The sequence below is a fragment of the Cibotium barometz genome, chromosome 1, assembly GCF_041138505.1.
Source record: "Cibotium barometz isolate CiBa-2024 chromosome 1, ASM4113850v1, whole genome shotgun sequence".
Classification (NCBI taxonomy): Eukaryota; Viridiplantae; Streptophyta; class Polypodiopsida; order Cyatheales; family Cibotiaceae; genus Cibotium; species Cibotium barometz.
In genome coordinates, this window is record NC_141046.1 from 41,931,842 (window position 1) to 41,954,852 (window position 23,011).

Consider the following 23,011-nt stretch of genomic DNA (forward strand, 5'->3'; position numbering starts at 1 on the left):
GATCGCATTAAGGACAGGAAGGAGAGACAAGGAAGGCGTGCAATTTGACGCGGGTTATGTTTCTTGTAAGGGCCGTGTGACCAATGACCTGTCATGTCTCCAGAGTAGTACTACTGCATAATTTTGTTGAACTTCTCGTGAGTCGCGACTAGTACTGCAGGCCACAAAACGCACGTCGCAAAGGTGGCACGGAAGGCGTAGCAGGTCGCATTTAAGGAAGGAGAAGAGTATTTGGAGTCTGCTATAATATTACTATAAAAGGCGGGAGAGGAATCCGTTCTTGACAACAGTCTTGAGAGTAAAATGGCTTGGAATCCATCATCTCAGGTATTTTTTGGCCTGCCTCTGCCTGCTGCAAACTTCTAATACACAACATATTAAGATCTAAAATTAAGTTTTCTAGATTACATTCTATTGCGGTAGCCGTCGTAGCGTAGTTAGATAAATTAGTTTTTCCTTTCTTTCTGCCTATCATTAATATATATATATTTTTATTATGAAATTCCAAACTTGATTGATTTATTTTTCTTTTCTTTTGAGCATGGACAGTTGATGCTGCTGGCTCTCCCCATGATGATGCTGCTGCTGCTGCTCGCGTCCATCATCCCCGTCCAGGCCCAGGAGGACGAGGGCACTTGCAGATGCCTTGCCACCACGGTCGTGCCTATTTGCGCCAGCGTATTCAACCGCTGCACTGAAGGCTATGCTCCCCAGTGCATCACGCGCCCAGAACGGATTTTCCCCCCTAATTGTGGTTTGTGCCCTAGTATTCATTTACCTGCCCCAACCTTACTTAGTTATAATTTAACGTTTGGTCGATCGTATCAGTAGTAATATGACATGTGAGCTGTGTCTTTCTGCAGATTGCAGGTGCCAGCCAAGTGCAGAAGAGGCCACTCTCGGCGACGTCGGTCCTCGCAAATATATTCGTGAGGTTGGGATGTAATCAATCAATCAAAATGCATCTTTTGCATTGACTTTGCAACGTGTGCGATCGCCAGCATGGCCTCCTCCTGTGAGCTTATATAAGAACCTAGTGTTCTAAGGCTTTTTGGGCCATCAATAATAATAATAAGCAACTTTTAAGTAATATCTTGTTTTGATATTTCATTTGTTTGCTGCATCATGTGGCATGTATTTTTGCAACACATATCAATTTTTGCAACACATCACTTTCTGCCGTTTGAGCTCCAATATCAAAGAACCCTCCTCCTTCAGCAGCACCACTCGACTTCAGTTTATACAACGCTATGACTTCAACCTTAACACAACACAACACAAGGAAGCACACAATTAGCTCTAAACTACGCTCAAATACACTATTTTCTTCTAATTATCCTTAAAAATAAGACAAATCAACAATAATTTTCTTCTACTTATTCTCGAAATAAGTTAATTTAACACTTAACTCTAACTTATGCTTCCATTGCTATCACGTTAAAAAAAAAAGGACCTAAAAAGAGGAAGGCAGAGTGTACATACAAAGGTCTTCGTATAGATGTGGAATGTAATAAATGTTGTACACTAGCCCATCACACAACCAAGGGCTACAACCAAGGGCTAGCTCGTGTGGAGGTCCAGGGGGGTGAGGAGGACATGCAAGTAGAGATAAACACAACTAAACCGTTTCCCTTTGATTATCTTTCATTTTTGGCCTTTGTTATCTTCCATTTTTGCATGAAGTTATTTTCTTCTTTTGTCTTATGTGTCATTCAAACAACAGCTATACATTTTGGTATTTTATTCATGTGTTTGTTTTTGTATATGTCACAATGTGAGTGAATGGTATGATATATCACGATAGATTATTAAAATCACTACAAGCCATTGGGGGATCTAGCGAGGGGGTTTAAATTATCTAGCGTCGCTTATACGATGATGAATACGTCGCTTAAGCGATATATTATCGCTTAAGCGACGTCTAAAGTTTTTTTTTTTAAAAACTCGTCGCCTATACGACGTTTTGGGAGCTGTCGTTTAAGCGAACATCTAAAACGACTGTTTTAGCGAATACTGATATGCGTCGCTTAAGAGACGGCTAAAAATTTATATCCCCGGCCCAGCCGAGAGAGATTTGTTTATTCGACCTATGAAAATAGTTGTGGCCAGGCAACTTCAAAACCATCCAAGCTGCTGTGAATAGCATCCCCAAAACCAACAAAAAGCGTATCATCATCTACATCAAGGCAGGTATCTACAGGTGAGTGAATTATATACAATGCATTTTCCTTCTAGCCGACTGGTTTTTCCTTCTAGCCGATTGGTCCTCCTTTTTGCGCTTACTGCTGCCCATGTCCTCTGGTTCAGCCGACCACCTCAGTGAGCAGCTAACAACCTTGTGTGCAGCCAGCAACCCTTTTCCTGCAGCTGATAGCCATCTGACCTTCAGCTTGCTCTCCACGCCTGTCTCCACCAGTCTACACTGCCTAAAGTGCTCTGTGCCTGGACATGTGGACACACCATGTGTACCTATGTGATTATCATGTGATGACTGACATGTGGACAAGACTGGAAGTCTATATATGTAACAATTTGTTCATGGAATGATAACTAAATTTCCCATCTTCTTGTCAATACGCTTCTACCATTCCAACCTCCTTGAATCCCCACCATGTTTATAGTTCCTTCAGTCATTAGTAGTGAGTAACTCAATGCTAACACTACTAACTACTAATGCTTCTATCTAGTATCTACTAGTAAATACTACTTAATAATTCTACTATAACTACAACTGTTGTAACAAAATACTACTAACCACTAGTAATAAGATGCTAGATACTATTAGTTGCAAGTCCTACTAGATACTAGTACTATGAGACACTGTTAGTACTAGCAATAGTAATTGGATACTACTAACTAGTAGTACAAGTTTCTAGATATTGCTATCTAGATACTACTAGTATTGGTAATTAGATATTACTAGTTGGAAACAACAACAATGCTACTAACTAGATCTACATACTAAGTGGTAGACCTAGACACTAACTACTAAAACTAGAGACCAGATTCTAGCCAGTAGATCTATTGTTCTAATGATCCACTATTCTAACTGCTAGAACAATTAGATACTAACTATATACATACTTGTTTTTTTTTGGAAAAAATGTAGTGTTGACTATATTACTTTGAAGACGAGAATACAAGAAGGCAGCCGGCGGGCTGCTGTCACAAAATGGATGCAGCCCGAGAGAAACCCAAAAACAGATATACAAGCCTCTCAAGGTGTAATCAGCTATGTGTGGACAAACAGCCACAGCGGGGGCGAATATCGCCACTAAAGACTCTGAGCGGAGTGCTGGAAGAAGAGCTCCTGATGATCCAGTCATCGCGAAGGAAACGATGTCTCTTTTCCTTCCCTGCCCGATCCCACTGACCCTCGAGTGTGTGAATGATCGTGCTCCAGGTGTCAGCAAAGATCTGAGTCACAGATGGTGCATGGTCTCCTAGAATTTGTGAACATCGGGAGGTCCAAACGATCTCCCAAACTGGGTGTTGGGTCATCGCACCTCCATTTGTCTCTATCAGTTGCCACGGAAAGCTCTCCATGTATGCCCATGTACCCTGGGTAATGAGGAAAACTGGGTCTTGTGGTGGCGAAGACTCGTAGGCCAGGTGATGCCCCACCTCTGTGTTGCATCAACAGAAGGCCCCCTGGTGATCGGTCCTAGCTCAGGTGCAGCCCGCGCTAGGATCCCCATTGCACCCTTCCACACTGGCTAGGTGTGTGTACAACCCCAAAGGCAGTGCTTCAGGGACTCCTCATTCTTGCTGACCTATTTGGCACTGCCCGTCCTATCCCATCTGAAGCAGCCAACTCCCCACCGGTAGCCCCTTATGGGCCACCATCTAGAGGAAGTAGGATATCTTCCTTGGCTGCCAGCTAGCCCAAAGGGTCTTCCAAAAAGCGCAAAGAAAAACCTGTGAGACCCCCTGAGCATACCATCTGTGTGCCTGGGTGGGTGGCCGACACTTCAGAGCCCCAAGTACACGCCTGCCAATGCACGCACTAGGAAAAGAAAGGAACTGACCTCTCCGACAAGTTGAGTGGTGACCAATGCCACTCCCCTGGATCCCACTCCACCTCTACGACCCTCCCATATCCAAAGTCTCCAGTCCTAGGCCTACTCCACAAGGGGGTCTATATGCCATTCTTTCATGTGCAGCCCTACAACTCGAGTGCATTGCCAGGAGAGAAGGGGGTCAATCAAAGCACCATCCCTTTGAAGACGGCTACCATCTGTGTGAGGACTGAGAAGAAAAGTATTGAGAGTCGGAGACCTGACCAGCAACTACCAGTGGAATGCCTCTTGGAGTAAGCTGTCTCAACCACCTCTCGTCGCCCAAAAAATACTGACTGGTGACAGAGGCAATCATCCATCCTGTAGGGATGGTGGCATCTATCTCCGCTCTCCGAGCCTGGGTCCCCCGTGTCGTACCTGCTGTTGCTGCTAGCTCCATTGTGTCCAGCTGACTGAAGATGTCCCTCCAAACCCTGAGCGAGTGCGCTAGTCCACGTGCCCAGTTTGCCCATGGAATATGGGACCGCTCTCCAAGCTGTTGTCCTGTACCATCTGTCACCAAGCTACTCCAGATCAATGGCTGTCGGTTGATCTCCTCTTGGCAACTAGGGGGTATCTGTGAGAGGCTGTGCTGCAACCTCCTCTAGACTGTGAGGAGACTGCAGAGGAAAGGGGAGCGAGGCTAAGTCAGTGGGGCTACCGTGAAGATCCACCTGGTAGAGAGTTGCCAATCTCCTCCTCTTCGGGGGGTGCAGGTGACCTGCTGAAGCAAGAGTTTCCATGTCTGCCCTCCTAGGGTCAGTCCACAGATGACCAGCTTGCCTAGCAGAGCTTGACTCTAAAGCTCTGGGTCGATGATGCCAAGACCACCCTCTACCTGTGGGAGAATAACTATCTACCAGGCTACCTTGGCTCTGGTGGCATTGGAGCCATCTAAGCCAGACCAAACAAAGTTCCGCACAAGTCGCCTCAACTGTGCTACACATGAGCGAGAGAAGCACCAACATGAGGCTACATACCATGCGGTGGCAAGAAGGACCTGATTGACCACGAGGGCCGTGCCTACAAGAGATAGTCATGTCGTGCTCCAAAAGGCTAGCTTCCATCGAATGGAAGGTAGGACAAGTAGGAACTGCTATGCCGACGTGGTATCCAACCCTATCTGGAATCCTAGGTAGTGCGTCGTCTGGTCTTGAGGGATCCAATGGAACCCAAGGAAAATACCCCACTATGAGCTGGTTCCAGGATCTGTGAGAAAACCAACTGAATTATGCTAGTTGATTTTCACCCCTGCTGCTAGACAAAACACCTCTAGAGCTAGCCTCACTCTCTCTAGAGACTCTACATCATCCTGAACATAAAGGGTTGTGTCATCTGCATACTCTGAGTGTAGGAGCTTTGTATTGTCCCTGATAGGTAGGCGCATTCCTCGGAGTCCGGTGGTGCGGGCTCGGAGGAAGTGAGCCATGGCCTCCGCGAAGAAAAGGAAGAGATATGGTGCTAGCGGGCATCCTTGTCATCATACCGAGTGCTCGAAAGTGAACCTCTCTCCCATCTGGCCTCCGACGATGACCCGGCTGGAGGCTGACCTGTAGAGGGCTGCAATACCTCTAATCCATACCTCTGGGAAGCCTAGCCAAATTAACGTGCCCTCCAGGGATGTCCAGTCCACCCTATCATAAGCCTTCTCAAAATCGAGGAGGAGTACGGCTAGGTGTTGCCCACTGTGCTGAGCTCACTCTATCGCCTCTGAGAACGTGAAGATAGTGTCCAGAATGCTGCGATCCTGGACAAATTTGGTTTGTGTGTCGTGAATCAGATCAGGTAAGAGGGGGCGGATGCGGCCACTGATCATCTCGGCGAGGATTTTGTAGGTTGTGGGGAGGAGGGTGATCGGACGCCACTGTCGGCGGTCTCCCCCTTTGGGGAGGAGACAAATTAGTCCTGACGCGAGGCACTCTCACATCTGCCCGCTGGAAAAGATCTACTGAAAGGCTACAAGGAGGGGCTGGTAGACTTGCTCCCAGAATGTGGTGAAGAATGCTCTGGACAGCCTATCCTCACCTGGCATTTCTACCCATCTATGTCCCTCACTGCCTCCTACATCTCTATGACTGTGAACGGGACGAGATACGCTTCCTGCATAGATATGCTTTAGAGCTTCTTCTCGAAGATACTTCTCGTTGTTATTAGGAATATTGCTTGCACTATTATTTTGATACCAATCCTCAATAAAATCAGACATGCCATCGTCGTTATCAAAGATATCATCACGCCCATTAAAGTCTTGAGAATATTGTTTCTTTAGTCTTGCATATGCATTAGGATCACTCCTGCGTAGGATCCTCATGCACTCTATTGACATGTGAGATACGTCATGTGAATGTTGATTTGTGATATTGTCGATGTCATAATCCGGAATCTACATATTTGAAGCCAAAGAAGATTTTATCAATAGCATGCTTCTATATAAAAGAAAAGAGAGATGTGCATGGAATTCAATAATTTTCACAGATACAAAATAGTTAGAGACAATAAAAGACGATTATCAAATTAAATTAGAGACAGTAGAGAACGTGGTGCAAATTAAAGTGTAGAATTAGGGTACAAGAGGTCAAAATAACATTAGGAATTGTATACAATGAAGCTCTCAACCCTCATCTGTTAAGGGTGCTCGTGGAGGTCTACGCTGTCCATAATTGATCAGCAATTCATCTCACGAGCACGTAATGATCTAATAGCATTGACAACTATATATCTTTCTACATCCCTACTCATATGTCCTGGTTCATGACTATTCTCACACTCCACAAACGTGCAATTGGTTCTTGAACTCATCCCTTGACTACTATTGACTAAACCTGCTATGTTTCCTTGAGAGTAAGGTCTTCCGTCAACATAGAGTCTTTGTCCTTCTGCATGTGTAATCCCTCTATCAGAAAGAGAGGCTGCATTGAGACATAACCCATAAGTATTCATGCTTTGAATGTAGCAAGTAAGCTGATGCCATGGACCCCATCTATATATAGGTCCACAAAAAGACATAAGAGTGACCTCTAAACGAGGGGGTACATGCAAATCCTGTACAATAAAGAGGCCTCGTCCTGCTCCACTGATGGTAGACGGAGCAATCATGTAGCGATTGCCCCAAAAGCTAAAAACCACTCCATCTAAAGGAAGTGATCCTCTCTGCCATCCTCCGTATCGTCTTCGATCATACGTCTATACTAGAGAATGCAAACGAGTAGGCAACGGATGATCTCCACCCGTCTCAGCCTCCAAAGCACGAGGTAGAGGATGTCGAGAAACCTCGAGCTGCAAATGACCTATCCGTGTTGTGTGCGAGGGACATGTGCACCACTGATAGTGAAGTCATCCTCGTCATCAAGTGGATACACCTACACATATAATATGGCTACATTATATATGAGCCTTTGATTTATAAAATAACCAACAATAAAACTAAGGGAGAATAGTCACATACCATAGGTCGATGTCGCTCCTTAGGTGGTGGTGCTCGCTCAAAAGTACCATGAGTCATCTCATGTGAAAAGCACTCCCGTCGTGGCCTCCCCGATATGTGCCACGACAATGAGCGCACCAGCATATAATAGACTCATCGTAGTACAAATCATCGTAAACGAGTTCATGTGCAGTATTGGAACGCGTACCATGAGTCATCTCATGTGAAAAGCACTTCCGTCGTGGCCTCCGATATGTGCCACGACAACGAGCGCACTAGCATATAATAGACTCATCGTAGTACAAATCATCGTAAACGGGTTCATGTGCAGTATTGGAACTCTGTGCACCCCAACCACCACCAGTAGGAGGTGGTCGTGTACCCTCTGATTGGTCTGAATCTGATTTTCAAGTACCATAAAAACATGAGTCATTTATCAAATGATCGAAGTTAAAAAATCAATAAAAGAAACAAAACATTGAAATCTAACAACTTCTAACGCTTATTGTAATATGAAAAATAAACAGACGCTACTGTATGGTGGAGACAAATAAGAGGAGGGCTGATATGTGCATGGAGACATGGCAATACTTCCGCAAGGAGAGACGCCTACGCATGACTTTTCCTCAGTAGAATGTGTGTGCCTTTGCTAATGTATATTAGAATTAATATGAACTTTGCTAGATTGATTCTAACTATTCTGTAATCTATGTTATTTTGTTTAATCAAATTTACATAGACGGCAGCACGAAAGAGACTGCAAGAAGCTGGTCACACATCTAGACTAGGCCGGATGGGACGAGATGGATTTGTGGCCACATTTGTGAGTATAGACCATTCAAATTTTAACTTTCAAAGGTAATATTATTGAATGAAGAAATCAATAAGTCTTTGGTTCTGTATTGATGCAAACCAAAGACTATGGTCGTGCACCTACGGCGCAGGAGATGGAGTACGCCACATACTACGGCTACCGTGCTTTGCAAGCGACACTTGTTGACAGGCCAAATCCACTTGTGGGTATCACTGTTTAACTTTCAAAGGTAATATTATTGAATGAAGAAATCAATAAGTCTTTGGTTCTGTCTTGATGCAAACCAAAGACTATGGTCATGCACCTACGGCGCAGGAGATGGAGTACGCCACATACTACAACTACTGCGCTTTGCAAGCGACACTTACTGATAGGCCAAATCCACTTGTGGGTATCACTGTTTTGTTTTGTAGTTTATTTTCATGTTAACTGTAATATGTTCTTATTTGATCTCACTAACTAATGCAGGAGCAATATGGCGAGGACAACATGACAGAGGTGGCTCGACACGAGGCCAAGGGGCGACGCCGAGAGGCTGAGAGGAGCGGTGGCGTGATCACGGGTGGGGGCACGGGTGGTGGCACTGGTGATGGTGGTGTTGCGGGGGGTGGGTGCACGGGTGGTGGCAGTGGTGATGGTGATGGTGATCACGAGTCTGATACTAGCGACTCGTATAGTGATGGCTCATGTAGTGATCATACTTAGGGATCTGTTTTGTATATGTGAGGATTGATCACCACACACTCTAGACACATGTACATATATTTGTTGATGGTATATATTGACGTATGTTCGTTGCGTCACTGAATTTGTCTATTGTCAAACAATTAATTATTTGTCGATAAGTTAATTAGCCTAAGTATCTACGAGAATGTTATTTATTTATCTTTACGTTTTTTAAAAAAACAAACCCTAAACAAGGAAAGAGGCGAGGCCACGTTGTAACGCATCAAAAGAAGCAAAATTTGGCAAGCATCAAAAATTTCTCAAAAGCTCTTGGAAAGCTAGATAGAGACAAATCAGAATCTTTATCGCAGTTCCAGTGACTGTTTTTCTATGTTAGGCTCTAATATTAACAAGCTTTTGATTTTCATATTTTTTGCAGAGGTCCCAGATTCTACGCTACGTATCAACTCAAGCTAACTTTCAAGCTTAAAGATCCGAACTATGAAGTTTCAAAGCACGTGATTTCAAAGTATCAAGCTCAACATAAGCTATTACGATTACAATACCATGTACCATGTACCAATTTATGTACCATGTACCAATTGCAAGTACGAGGTTTTAACATGATACCAAATCAAGTACCAAGTACCAAGTACCAAGTACCAAATCTAACCATGTACCAATTTATGTACCATGTACCATGTATCATGTACCAATTGCAAGTACGAGGTTTCAACATGATACCAAATCAAGTACCAAGTACCAAAGCTAACCCTCTCTCCTTGTTGATACCCACGGGCTTCAAGCTCTACCTACCGGCTATCACCTGGTAGCTACAGCTATGGAGTTTAATGGCCCTCCTTATATACAGGAAAGCATGCATGTAGGCCGACCAGCCAGACAGTCGTGTGGAGAGGAAAAATGTGACAGGGAAATAGTGTGTGCATATGTGGTACAATGGGCAGTGCCCAGGACTGTAACTCTAACAAGAAATAGTACTGCTTGAGTCTAGAAGGGCTTCATGAGCACGCTATTTGAACAGGCAACAGACTCTGGAGCTCATGGTAGGCTACCTTCAAAATTTCCAAGAGGGTCTCTCCCCTCACGAGCTCCTAATAACGAAGAGAGAGAGTGTGCATTGTGCGTGTGTGTATGATATATATATATATATATATAATATATCTATATGTGTGTCGAGGAGAGAGAGTGTGAGTGACAGGTAAATAGAGTCTAATTTTTATTTAATTTAAAGTTTCAATTTCAAAAATTAACAATAAAAGAGAGCTAGATAGCGTTGTTTACCATAATTCATGTTCGTTTATGCACCGGTCTGACTAATCTCCGTAAAAACAATGACAGCACCGAGTACAATCAAATTGCAAGGAACCAAGTGGCAAAGAGAGAGAGAGAGAGCAATACTAGATAGAGCTAGAGAAAGAGAGAGAGAGAGGCACTAATAAGAACATATAATCTCGTTTTTTATCGGTATAAATTTTTCGACTAGCTGTTTTTCCCCGTTGCGTGGGCGTCACATAAGCGACGCGTCGCTTATACGATGAAATTGTCATTGCTTATACGACGGTTAAGTAAAATTTTAAAAATAAACGCTTATACGATGCCAAGCATCGCTACAATATTCGCTAATAGAGTCGTATAAAGGACGTACCACAGCGATGCCAGTAGCAACTCTAAATAGCGTCGCTTAAGCGATGAAAAAGAGTCGCTACAAGAGTCGTTGTACACCCAATGGCTAGTAGTGAATCGTATCATATTTTCTTGAAGTGCTATTTTGAATTGCAAATAACTTCAATTCTACCAACTTTAAATTGGAACACACGTGCCACTTCAAAAATTTAGAATATATGTATAAGATACCCTCTTAAATTAGCACTCCATTGGCAACCCTTGAGTCAAGGCATTCCAACATGTGTTGAGTAGACTAACTCATAATTGGGAAAAATTGGGCCATCATGGGTTTGGACGGGTAGAAGGTACATATCTTTTATTTTTTCAAGCCGAGGTCTAACATGGCTCTAGGATGTTTACCTTAGAATCAAACAAAGAAAATGCTTTTGTCATTAGCTTTGTTACTCCCATTAGACAAGAATGGTTTTGCTATCCATGGCACATTTCTACTATACGACAAATCTAGACACATCTGCACTTGATTTGTTCAAAATAGCCCTCCTTTTCGAGGTTGGGCATAGCACTTGATTACCCCACGACCTTCTCTTCTAAGTCTTAAACCATCTTCATCTTCTCCTTCTACAACATACTCCATGCTTTCACCTCTAGTCCTTTATTTTGAATCATGTTCTCCCTCCTTATAGATTTTTGCTAGCTCCTCTAATCTCTTAATACATGGATTTCCTTCCCTTCTGTCCTTAAGCCTCAACACTAACATCATTTTATAATTCTCATGATCCTTTCCTCCGCATTCATGTTTTGGGAAAAAATCTCTTGAGTCCCCAAGGTGTATCTTTCTCATCTGTATTAGGATGTTCTCATATCACAATGCTGACATTTGACTCACATGTAGATTGTGACTCTCACACATGGATTGTGACTATACACTCAATATGTAGACAACGTCTATTTTTTTCATCCTGACTCTGGTTATTATATTTTCTAGCCCCCTCTTTAAAAACCCTTTAAAGAATCTTGTAAAAATAACTTGTCTCCCTTTGCATCACACTGGCCACTCCTTCACTTCCTAGATTAACCTAACTTCCATGTTCTAGCTCAACCTTAACAAATGCTTTACTTTTCACCCCTCCTCTCATATTCTACCCAGGGAATTGAACTAATTGCAAGCACATGCAAACTATCCATATAATCACCACCTTCATCCACACCGCTCCATTCTTGAAGCAATACAAATAAGAAATCCTTAGAGAAATGCTCTTGGAGCTCCTCATCATACAAACTCATGAAGGTTTGATTCCCTCAAGTGAAAAGAGCACAATGCAATGGGGCTTGCCGATATCACCTCCCATCTTACCAACATAAGTGAAGAGGTCACCTACCCTGAAAGACATTTGGATGCCTAACATGGAGGATCTAATTAGACAACCTCAAGAATGGTCTATTCATTGGCTCCCAAATCATTCTAGGCTTGTAATGGAGTTAATCTAAGTGCCTCATGAAATTTTCTTTTAAACATTTTTTGAATCATGATGTGAACTTGGGTGTAGCTGATTTGGCATAACATTGTTAGCATATTATGTATAACATTGTTTGGCATAGCATTGCTAGCATACATGCTAGCATACAATGTAATAGTAGTGGAGTTTCTTTGTTATTCATGTATGGAATTCACTCAAAGGGAGGCAAAGAAATTTGACTATCTAACATGCAAACACATACAATTTATGTTTAATATAATTTTGGGGTTTAATGGTGGTGAAGTGCATGAGTTCATGCACATGCTGCATCACAAAGATTAAGTTCTCCTAGTTTTTGTGTGGGAGGAAAAATATGTAAGAAAACACAATAATGAAAGGGTAATCTTCACAACCCAAAGCACTTGATTGCAGAAAAAGAAGTGGAGAGAGAACAACATTACTGCTTGCAAACTTTGATTACAAACTGATAGTTATTCGCCCACCCATATGCTCTAGGTAAGAATCTTTGATAGTGATCTAGATAGACTCTAGATGGAGGATGTTGATAAAATTTATGGGTATCATGTGTACACTAAACTATGGATATGAAAGCTTACTACTCGTACACTAATCAACCATGATTAGATCTAATCTATGGTGGGTGATATTTAAGTGTGCTCATGATAAGAGTGTGTGTACGTGGATGGTGAACTCAAGCTAGGTGTGAGAACAAGTATTGAGTCGAACACAATAAGTGAAGAACTTGAGTTAGATGTTCATTACTTGAAATGACCTCCTTTTATAGAAGAAAGTACATGGGCTTAGGCTCCCCTTGAGGTAGATTTATGGGATAATTTGACTGGATGCTAGGCTTTAATACCTCTACTCACTCCCTATCTCCTTGGTGTGCACAAAGGCACCAACTTTCTCAACACACCCCTTGGTGCCATGATGTTTTAGACTACTACAAGAAGGTGGTTGAATGCAAGGATTGTAACAACATATGTTGCACTTCATAGGGTGTTTTTTTATTAGGAACTTCCAATCAAGAAATATAGGCAGTTACAAAATGCGTTTTTCTTGGTTTGTGAGTGATCTTGAAATAAAACTCTTACAAAAACATCATCCACCTCATCAATCAACCTTATATCATTATCTTGTTTATTGAGTATAACAATGTGATTATCCATATAGAAATGAAAAAAATTCTCAAATAGATAGTGTCTAAATTTCCAAATAGTAAAACATTATTGCCAATGCATCTTGCTCGATTGTGGTATAAGCCTTCCCTATTTGTGAAAATTCAAAGCTTGCAAAATACATTGGTAAATCCATTGCATCATTTAGTTATTCCAAGATGCTCTTGATGGCTATGCTTGATTGTTATGCCTAATGCATCAACATATGCATGGAAAATGACATTTCACTAAGGTTTCCATATGATCTAGGTGTTGATAACCTTTGCCTTTAGGATTTGGAATGATTCTTATTCCTTAAAGCCCTTAGCTTCCATCTTTTTGAGCTTCTATAATGGTGTAGAAATCTAACCAAACTCATGGATAAACCTTTTATAGAAGTTGATATATCACGCAAAAGATCTTACTTTTTATATATACACATATATCTACCTAAATTCATACACCTCGTACATATACATATACATACATACATACAAGAGCTACCTACGCAGCACTAACATATATACATACATTACATACATACAAGAGCTACCTACGCAGCACTAACATATACATACATACATACATACATACATACAAGAGCTACCTACACAACACTAACATATATACATACATTACATACATACTTTCTTACTTACTTAAATATATAACACAATCTTTTAAAGATCAAAAATGTATATATCAATCTTTAAACTTCCAAACCATGACAATCTCGATTACAAAGTCTTTTGATCCACAAATTATAGCATTCTTCAACGTGTCATCCCGACCTATCCTCTAATGAGAAATCTCCTAAACATGCTTTGGCTACCTCCATGTCATTCTCTATCCCCATATAGTGCCTTTTTAACTCTTGGCATGCACGTCCCAAGCCACCACATCCCGCAAAAACGTCCAAGACACCATCTCCTTCACTTGAGAAGGTCTCCACTAGCCACCTACAATGAAATGTAATCATAAACGTGCATCTAAGTATTTTGAAAAAGTAGCTATGAAAATGAACAGAATGAAAATTATCTCACCTAAAGAACATAGGAGAACTTTCTGTACCACCTCGAATGTAGCGCTCCAAGACCATCGTGCATTGGAATGGATGCTTCTTATTCTTCTCAAAAATGAAATTTCGTTGAGCGTTGAATAACTTCTTTGAAACATTTTGCCCAGCCTCACGATCAATAATAGGGACATGGCAATTTACTCGATAGAATATACTAAGCGCCAATGTATCCACCTACCATAATGAGAAAACATTATGTTTGGATATCCATACCACATAACATGTATACATAAAGGGAAATATTTGAGAGATTATGACTTACCCGTTCTCCATTCTCATACAAATAACTTGATTCCACAACATGAAAAGACATTGTTCGATGCATGACCAATCCAACTTTCTTTCCCATGGAATATATTTTAGGAAGTTGATCCATTAGACTCAAACACACAAACTAACCCTCATCAGCCACAAACAAACCAACAAAACTGAGTGTGGCACGTATCAATGATGAAGAAACTTGATTCCATGAGGGACACCCATCTATATCTACATCAACAACCTGTAAACTTGTAGGAAAGTCAGCCCATACGAGGCGAGCCACTGTATCTGAGGGAGCACCTCTATGAGAGAGCCTTGGGAATCTTCATCAAGAATTCTTCCACACTACATAAAAGATTTATGATGTTTGGTTTTGGTAAGTATAACTTGGAAAACTAATTATATGGTGAAATTATTCTTTTTACCTATCTGAGCCCTCCGAAAGAGTGTGGACGTCTACCAGCAATATGTGTGAAGAACATCTCTCACCTACAAGTAAACAAGACAAAAAATGAGATACATTTCGAAAGCACACACTTCTCAAAATAAATTTGCGATGGAAAGTACTCTTACTAGTCATGTCCATGATGTCACGTTTTCCTGACACCTCCCCCTCTTGAAGATGCTGTGGAGGGTCTCTCCCTTGATCTTCCTTTGTGGGGTCTCCCTCTTGAACATCATGCATAATGTCAAGATGTCTCTTTGTTCGCCTCTCACGTTGCACTTGAGACGATGTAGATGTATGCTCTTGGTGTGATTGTGGCACTCGTGATAGTGGTGTGGATGGTTTTGGGGCCACGCGCGAGGATCCAACTACTGGAGACTGGGTCAAGTTTGTTGGCTACGGGGAAGGTATTCTAGAGTCTTCTTGAGTTGGGGGCTCTCTTTCAAGCTCAGATTGGCAATTCTTAAATTCTTCAAGAAATAGATCAAGATAATCTAGTAAAAAGGTAGAAATCCCCAGACCTTTTTGTATATGTATATGTATGTAGATGTATATGTATCTATGTATATGTATATGTACATGTATATGTATGTGTATATGCATATGTATATGTATATGTATGTAGGTATGTATCTATGTATATGTATGTGTATGTATATGTATGTAGGTATATGTATATATTTATATGTATATGTATGTAGGTATGTATCTATGTATATGTATGTGTATGTATATGTATGTAGGTATATGTATCTATTTATATGTATATGTATGTAGGTATGTATGTATCAAAACAACAACGTTTCTTTAAAATCTGATATGCCAAACCTTAAATGTAACATGAACTATGTATGTACGTACGTATGTATGTATGTACAAATTTGCAAAAAATTTGGACAGCATCTCCTTTGCATTTTCTAAAAAATCCCAAAATAAACTTCAAAACTTAACAATGTTTCTTTAAAATCTAACATGCTAAATCTTAAATGTAACATGAACTTTGTATGTATGTATGAATTTAGTATATAATTTAGTGTATGTATGTAGGTATATATTTATGTATGCATATGTATATATACATATATGTTTACATATATATTTGTATATGTATATATCTGTATGTATATGTATCTAATGTGTATATGCTCATAATTGCAAACCCATCCAATGGTGATGCATTCTTTCAACGCGTATATAACTATGATTAGTCTAAGAAGGGATTGGTTGCTCTGACCAAAGAAAAGCTCTACACAGTCGCCATATCTCGGATTTCAACTCAAAGGTATGTCACATGTCAATAAACCTTCCTTAACATAAACTAACCTTAACATCTAATCTCTTATGGCTTTGGTATGATGCTAAAATAGGTAGACGGAATTGCTTCAAATGCTTATGTGACCGGGAGGACAAAGGACAAGGTAATTCTGGAGATGTTTGGAGATAACAAAAAGACGTTGCTGCATATGAAGAAAGAGTTGTATTGGGAAGAGCTAATAGGGGAGGCGGACTCTATTTTGGAGGGTTTATTGGTATATGATGATGTTATCTACGTCCCACCATTTATGCAATGGGTGCAAGAGGAGCGATCGAAACACATACCATGGGCCTTCCATGAGGTGTGGGAAAAGATTGGAAAAGTGAAGGAAGGCCAAAAGCAACCTAAGGTGGAGAATGCCGCAAAGAGGGTTGTCTACAGGTATATATCTTCTAATTCCATTCTATTTTTGCAAAAAATACATATACGCATTAAAAAAATATTTTAGTACTGTTTGTTTTATTTTGGATATGTAGGTGGGTGCAGCTACTCATTGGCCAAGGTCTAATGGATGAAGAGACGGAAGCAATCAAAGAATGGGTAGATCCAAATTCCTCGAAAACAGTGTACCCGAAGGAATGGGTTGAGAGAGGGGTTTCTGAGGGAATATAAGAGATGGCCTTGGTGGTTGGACTATCCTCTAAATCATGTGCCTCCAAGTGAGGAGCTCCTAGACAAAGGTACTTTTTTGCTTTCTACTGAATTATATGCATGTAAATGTATATGTATATGTATATGTAAACCTTCCTACCTATACAAATACATACCTATACATACATATAAATATATATAATCTTGTACGCTCTATCTCGAAATGTTTTCTCTACACCACGTCTGGCTTTCTCACATGTTGTCTCATATTCTTGCAACCCCATGGCATGTCTATCAATGCATGATATAGCTTGCTTCATCGCATTTTCAAACGATGTCTACGTATAACAAAAAGGACTCATTATCACTCACACGATTAAAAAACATTGATAATCCGTTTATTAATAAAAGATGGGAAATGCAAACACTACCTTCCACACAAGTTGTGCCAAGATTGTAGCTAGAGCATTGTACCATTGCTCTCCACTTCGTCGCTCCAAACTAAGCTCCATTAAAGCCCACCTCCTTACATCTTCACCAAGGTAGTCCAATATGGATGATTTGTCCCGCCATTCCAAATCGTTGAAACATGAAGATCTCATGTGACAATGTGGGTGTAACACTAGTGCACACCAATCTGTTGTAAAGAGTCACAATGAGCCAAGAACTTAACAATGACTTCACAATGTCCGTAATTAAGTAGAGAGAGATCACTTACTCATTTTGAGATCGCAAAGCCAATAGCAAATCTCCTTCTTGCTTCTTATCCACAACTAGAAATTGACATTTGACCCAGACATGGCGTGAGGGGCTATGAGACCAAGCTAGAGAAAACAAAATAAAGGTATTACAATATATTACTTTTAATGTTGCATAAAATCACTCTATGGCATTCAAAAGAACATACCTTCGCGCACTCGAGACATCCATGCCTTCACACAATGATTGCCATCCCAAATAAGAAACTTCTTACCGCTGAGATCCTCCCACTCAGTTCCTCTGATTTCATCCTCAAATCTGTCATGTTGTACCACCCAGTATGGTCCCCATTCTTGCAAGTCTATTTGTGTGACTGTGAAATACATAGAGCTGCCGGGACGTGTAAGTGAAACTAAAAAAGGAGGAGATGCTTCGACATAGCCACGGCAGTCAAAGGAATCACGAAACACCTCAAGTTGGCTAGAAGCTGTACAGATGGCTTCATTTGGAATCAGCCTACATAAAGGGACCAATGGGGTAGAGGAATTACGTTGCACAGTGAATACATCACCAAGCAATCCCAATTCAATAGATTTTCCAAGAAGCCTTCTATGGGTCTCCCCTTGACCAGTACTAGATTCAGGCATCTCCGTGTGAGTTGGAGGAGGTGAGCTCATTTCGTTCTCCAGAACAAGCACTTCTTCCTCATGAACAAGAGAATTATGCACTTCTGTTTCCTCTCTAACAGGAGATACATGTGAGGACACAGGTGTCCGTGATTGAGCTTCCTCCCTAAGAACTATGGGAATATCAAGAACTTGTTTATAGTTTCTTTGCTTTAGAGAAATGCTTGCATGAGGACTATGGGAATATCAAGAACTCCAATGTATTCTATTGTATGCAGATGTTTTCCCTTCAACATATGTGGAATGGTAGCCTCTAGAATGTTTTACAGGGATCTTCGAAGCATGTCATGTTGATCTAGGTAGGCTTATGTATGCTGGGGAAACAAGTTCTGAACTTGCAAATAGAGGAGTATTTTTCTTTGCTGCAACATATGTTGTGCCACAAAGGGGAAGGTTTGAAGCACTTGAGCCAATTTCTCCTCCTGCACTAAATAGCCCGGAATGGCCCATTCCAGACCCCACCACAATGGAGAGCTTTCAGCGTAGGATTTTCCATGATATTCAGTCAAGCCTAAAGGCTGCATATGGATCCCACAGGATAAGTGTATCTCTTTTCATGCCTTTACATGTGTTTATTGCTATTTTCAAAGTAGGCAAGTTCCATCGCACCCCAACAATGTGGATAAGCAAAGATGGGGCCGTTGAAGCTCTAGATACATTTCTAAAAGGCGATTGGACCACCAAGGTGGCAGAACATCAGGGGGATGTAATAAAGTGCTCAGTGGTGGTAATGTCAATGGTAAGATGCAGGTATCAGATAGGCAAGTAAAATCTAACTATGGTGTACCCAATTAGGTGGAAATGCTCGCATGGTGAATGGGAAGCTTTGGACTCTGATCTCTATGCTAGGGAGGAGGTAGAACTTCATATTGAACCCAGGAGAGGAGCATACAGTGGTGGTTAATGATGATTGGAATTTGGCTCAATTGAGAGATCGTATTATCATGTCCTTTAATGTAAGGAACCAATTCAAGTTTGTTGTTTCTAATCGACCTATGCATCATAGGTCAGAGAAACATACACTCTATGTGTCATTGGAGCCCCCTAGGGTCCTTAGCTTGAAAGACTATTAAGTTGCAGACTTAGGTAACATTTTGAGTGAATTTTGGCGATAATTTGTAGTGGTGTACTTTTGAATACAAAAATTTTGATTGCACCATAGCCGTAATGTCCTCTATATTTCACTCTAATTTGGATTTTAATTTTGTTAATTTTAAAAATTTTAAGTATGTTTTAAAAATTTATTAAATGTTTAAATGGAATGCTTTATAAGAAAAGGTTTTGGTTTCTAAAGCTCATTTCATTCTTAAGATCTCACAATTTCTATTTCCCTTCAATATCCCGCCATGGCTTCAAGCTCTAACTTGCTACGCGCAAAGCTTGAGAAAATTGGGCTCTCAGCATGTGCGGGTCAGAACGTCCCCATTTTTGAGGGGGTGATTGATATGCAGAGAACTATAGACCTTCATGCAGAGGCTTTTCAAGAGCAGGTCTAGTACATGAATGATGTAGTGGCACAATATGTCGTGCAATTGCTTGAGTCCACCACTAAATGGGTTCCAGTGGACTTAATCAGGCATCTGTACCATGGTGACAAGTCGTTCCGATTCAGGCTCAACCAATTTTTGAAAGGGCTTACATCTAGCAATTACAGGGTCGAAGATGATGACACCGTTTATGAATTGCAGGTTGGTAATGTAGGCACCACTGTTCCTTTCATGGGATATGACATTAGCACTGTTTCTGCAAGAAGCCAGGGATACAAAAAAAAAGAAGGGAAAGGCAATGAGTAAAGAAGTAGCTCTTGTGAAGGAATCAAAAGGCGAGGTGGAAGAGGTTTTCTGAGATGAAGCTGCATCCATGGCCTTGGTGCTTCTCCAAAAAGGGTCAACTAAGGATGAAGAGCCTCATCGTGACCTCAAGGGGGATGAAATTGTGGAAGAGATCCCTGAGTTGGATGTAACCACTTGGAATCCCATCATCATGGATAACAAGGAATTTCTTTTCCTTGATGACATTTGTAAATCCTTGGGGTTAAGGAAGGATGAGGCCCTAAGCATATTAGCAATTGGGTCTGGTTTCTGCAAAGAAGACACACCTGAGCAACAGACTGCAGGTGTACAGATAGATTTTGATAACCGTGATCTTACCAAAGCGCTAGCATTCCAAGGTTATGATACAGAATGTACAATTGAGGAAACTGTTTCCAATGCTCTTGTTGCTATAGAAAATGTAGCAGCAGAGTATGAAAGTGTCCCTCAAGAAGCATTTCAACCACATAAGCGCTTGCATGTAGATACATTAGTTGAGCAGCATGGAAGCAGTATAGACATATGCAACCCATGCACAAGCCAATGTGATGATGACATTGAGGTGGGGTTAAATCAAAGTTCTAAGAAGCCGTGCCTTCATATTTATAAGTGAGTTGTTACTAACACCTAAACTTTTTCTCTTGTAGAAAGCTTATATTTTTGACAAGTTTGCTGCACGTGGAGGTGGAGTTCGTGTGCAAAATCCGATGGACGAGACACCTCCCTGATTCATACCTTCCTAGCCTCTCTCCATCATTTATTCGAGTAATCCATTTAGAGAACTCCGAGGAGGCACAAGCAGAGCTCATCAAGTGTAAAGCTCTAAGTGGGGTTCTTACCGAAGATGGGCTAGCAAATAATGCAAACAAATGTATACTTATTAGCAGGGAGGCAGCTATGTATACATTTGCAGGCAACTACACCGGCCATGTCCTAAGCCATTGAGCTACATCAATCTCCAAAGGTGTAACCAATCCTAGTATTATAGCTAATAGCCTAGGTGAGAAAGCCATGCAGAGTGACCAAGATAATGAAGCTCTAAGAAATCTTATCAAGAACTTGTAATTTTCTTTCTACAAATTCAATACAAAATGTATACTTTTTTAATTGTAATGTTTTTAAGAATTCTCAACCATTTCTCTTGTTTATTTGTTGTGTCAGCACTGTGCCCTATAAACTATTGGCAGCCATGTGAATGTGTAGGAAATTTTATTGATAATGATCAAATATTTATTCAAATATTATCAATTAACATCCAGCTGAAATCTGGCAGTACAAAATCTGAACAATTTAAAAAAAATCAAATTTTTTACATTTTTGGATGTTTGTAGGCAGATTAATCATAAAAAACGTGTACACAATGTAGAATGAGTAGAAAAATGAAAAAAAAAGGCCTGTGCACTACGGCACGAATTTAAGCATTTCAAATCTGAAGAAAGGCTTAATTTTGCGCCGTAGTGCACAGGTCTTTTTTTAAAATTTTTCTACTCATTCATGCATTGTATACACTTTTTTGATGATTAATCTGCCTACAAACATCACAAAAAAAGAAAAAAAATTTGATTTTAAAAAAAATGTTGTATCTACTGCCAGACTTCACCAGGTGATTTTGATCCCCAAATGGCTTTTTTTTGTCCCTGAGCTTTTCTGAGGCCTAACAACAATACCACGTATAACAAGATAATAATCAAATTTCATATTTGTTTTCACAATCACCTTATCAATAATACAAATTTTGTTCCTGTTTGACTAAAGCACTTAATACATGATCAACAGTTTTACCCATTCAAACCACAGTACATGAAATGAAATGTCTGCTTTTATAACACAGTTGAAACAAATAAAAACGTTGGTTAACAAGTCATTTACAATATCTTATAGATTCAAAAAAATATATTACAACGTTGGAGATTACAAAAGGCACAAAGGCCGCATAAAAGCTTAATACTATCCAATAAAGCCTTCCCTATGGAGTGCTTTATCTTGACGTAGACGTAGTGCAAGTGCCATGTCAACAGGCTTTAGGGTCACCCTTTTGGCGTGAGCATGGCACATCACCGAATCTTGAAATAGAGAGACCAAAATTGTTTTTGACGCCTATTGGAGGGCCTCGAGTGCCGTACTCTGGACCCGAGTCACCCTGTCACTGTACTTGTCGGTGACTTCTTTTACAACTCTTGCAAAAGGGACCTTTGCCATGGTGGGGTCTGTGCTTTTTTGGTACTTCTTGCTTTCTAGCAGAGCCATGGTCCCCGGTTTCCATCTTCTCTTCTTTTTGGCTACAGGGGGTGGTGGTGGATGCGACCTCTCTTCCCATGGTTGTCTATCATTTCTAAATTTTTTTCGCCTTTCTTGTTCAGCTGGATCTAGAGTTAGTCTTCTTTTACTTGCTTCTGCCTTCTTCTTTTCTTGTTCTTGTTTTAATCTGCGTGCTTCTTGAATTCTTTGTTGCTCCTCCTGCTCCCGTCTTTCCCTCTCCCTTTGCTCCTCATGCTCCCGTCCTTCCCTCTCCCTTTGCTCCTCTTCTTGTCGTCATTCCTCCTCTTCCATCTCCACCTCTGGTTGCCTGTTTGCATGTTCCTTCTTTCTCTTGACACAAATATTTATTCTTTGTTTTTTAGGTGGAGGCTGGGGCTGTGCCTCTCAAGTTCCTCATGTAGTGTTTGTGCTAAGAGCCTATCCTGCTCCTCACAACGACGGCTTATTTCCTCTGCTTCATAGAAGTCAGTAGCGTGTTGATACTACTCTTGCTTCAGTACAGAGAAGTGCTTCCTGGTCTTCCTCAAATGCGACCCTTAGCTCCTCTTCTTACTGCTGAGGGGGTAGGGCTTGCTCTTGCTCTCTTCTTCTATGTGCCTCCTCATCAATTTGGCATTGTTGC

General features: G+C 40.9%; 1 protein-coding gene and 2 pseudogenes across 1 annotated transcript; 2 read left to right on the forward strand and 1 right to left on the reverse strand.

Annotated features, from left to right (window-relative positions):
• The first annotated feature begins 282 nt into the window (after window positions 1–282).
• On the forward strand, window positions 283–1,090 carry LOC147642018 (uncharacterized). The gene is made up of 3 exons (XM_086823466.1): window positions 283–327; window positions 550–754; window positions 864–1,090. The coding sequence occupies exons 1-3, from the start codon at window positions 304–306 to the stop codon at window positions 944–946; spliced, it is 312 nt and encodes a 103-aa protein (XP_086679592.1). The 5' UTR covers window positions 283–303; the 3' UTR covers window positions 947–1,090.
• A 5,579-nt stretch (window positions 1,091–6,669) lies between these two features.
• On the reverse strand, window positions 6,670–7,639 carry LOC147642019 (uncharacterized; annotated as a pseudogene).
• Window positions 7,640–8,019: 380 nt separating this feature from the next.
• On the forward strand, window positions 8,020–9,001 carry LOC147642020 (uncharacterized; annotated as a pseudogene).
• Window positions 9,002–23,011: the final 14,010 nt, after the last annotated feature.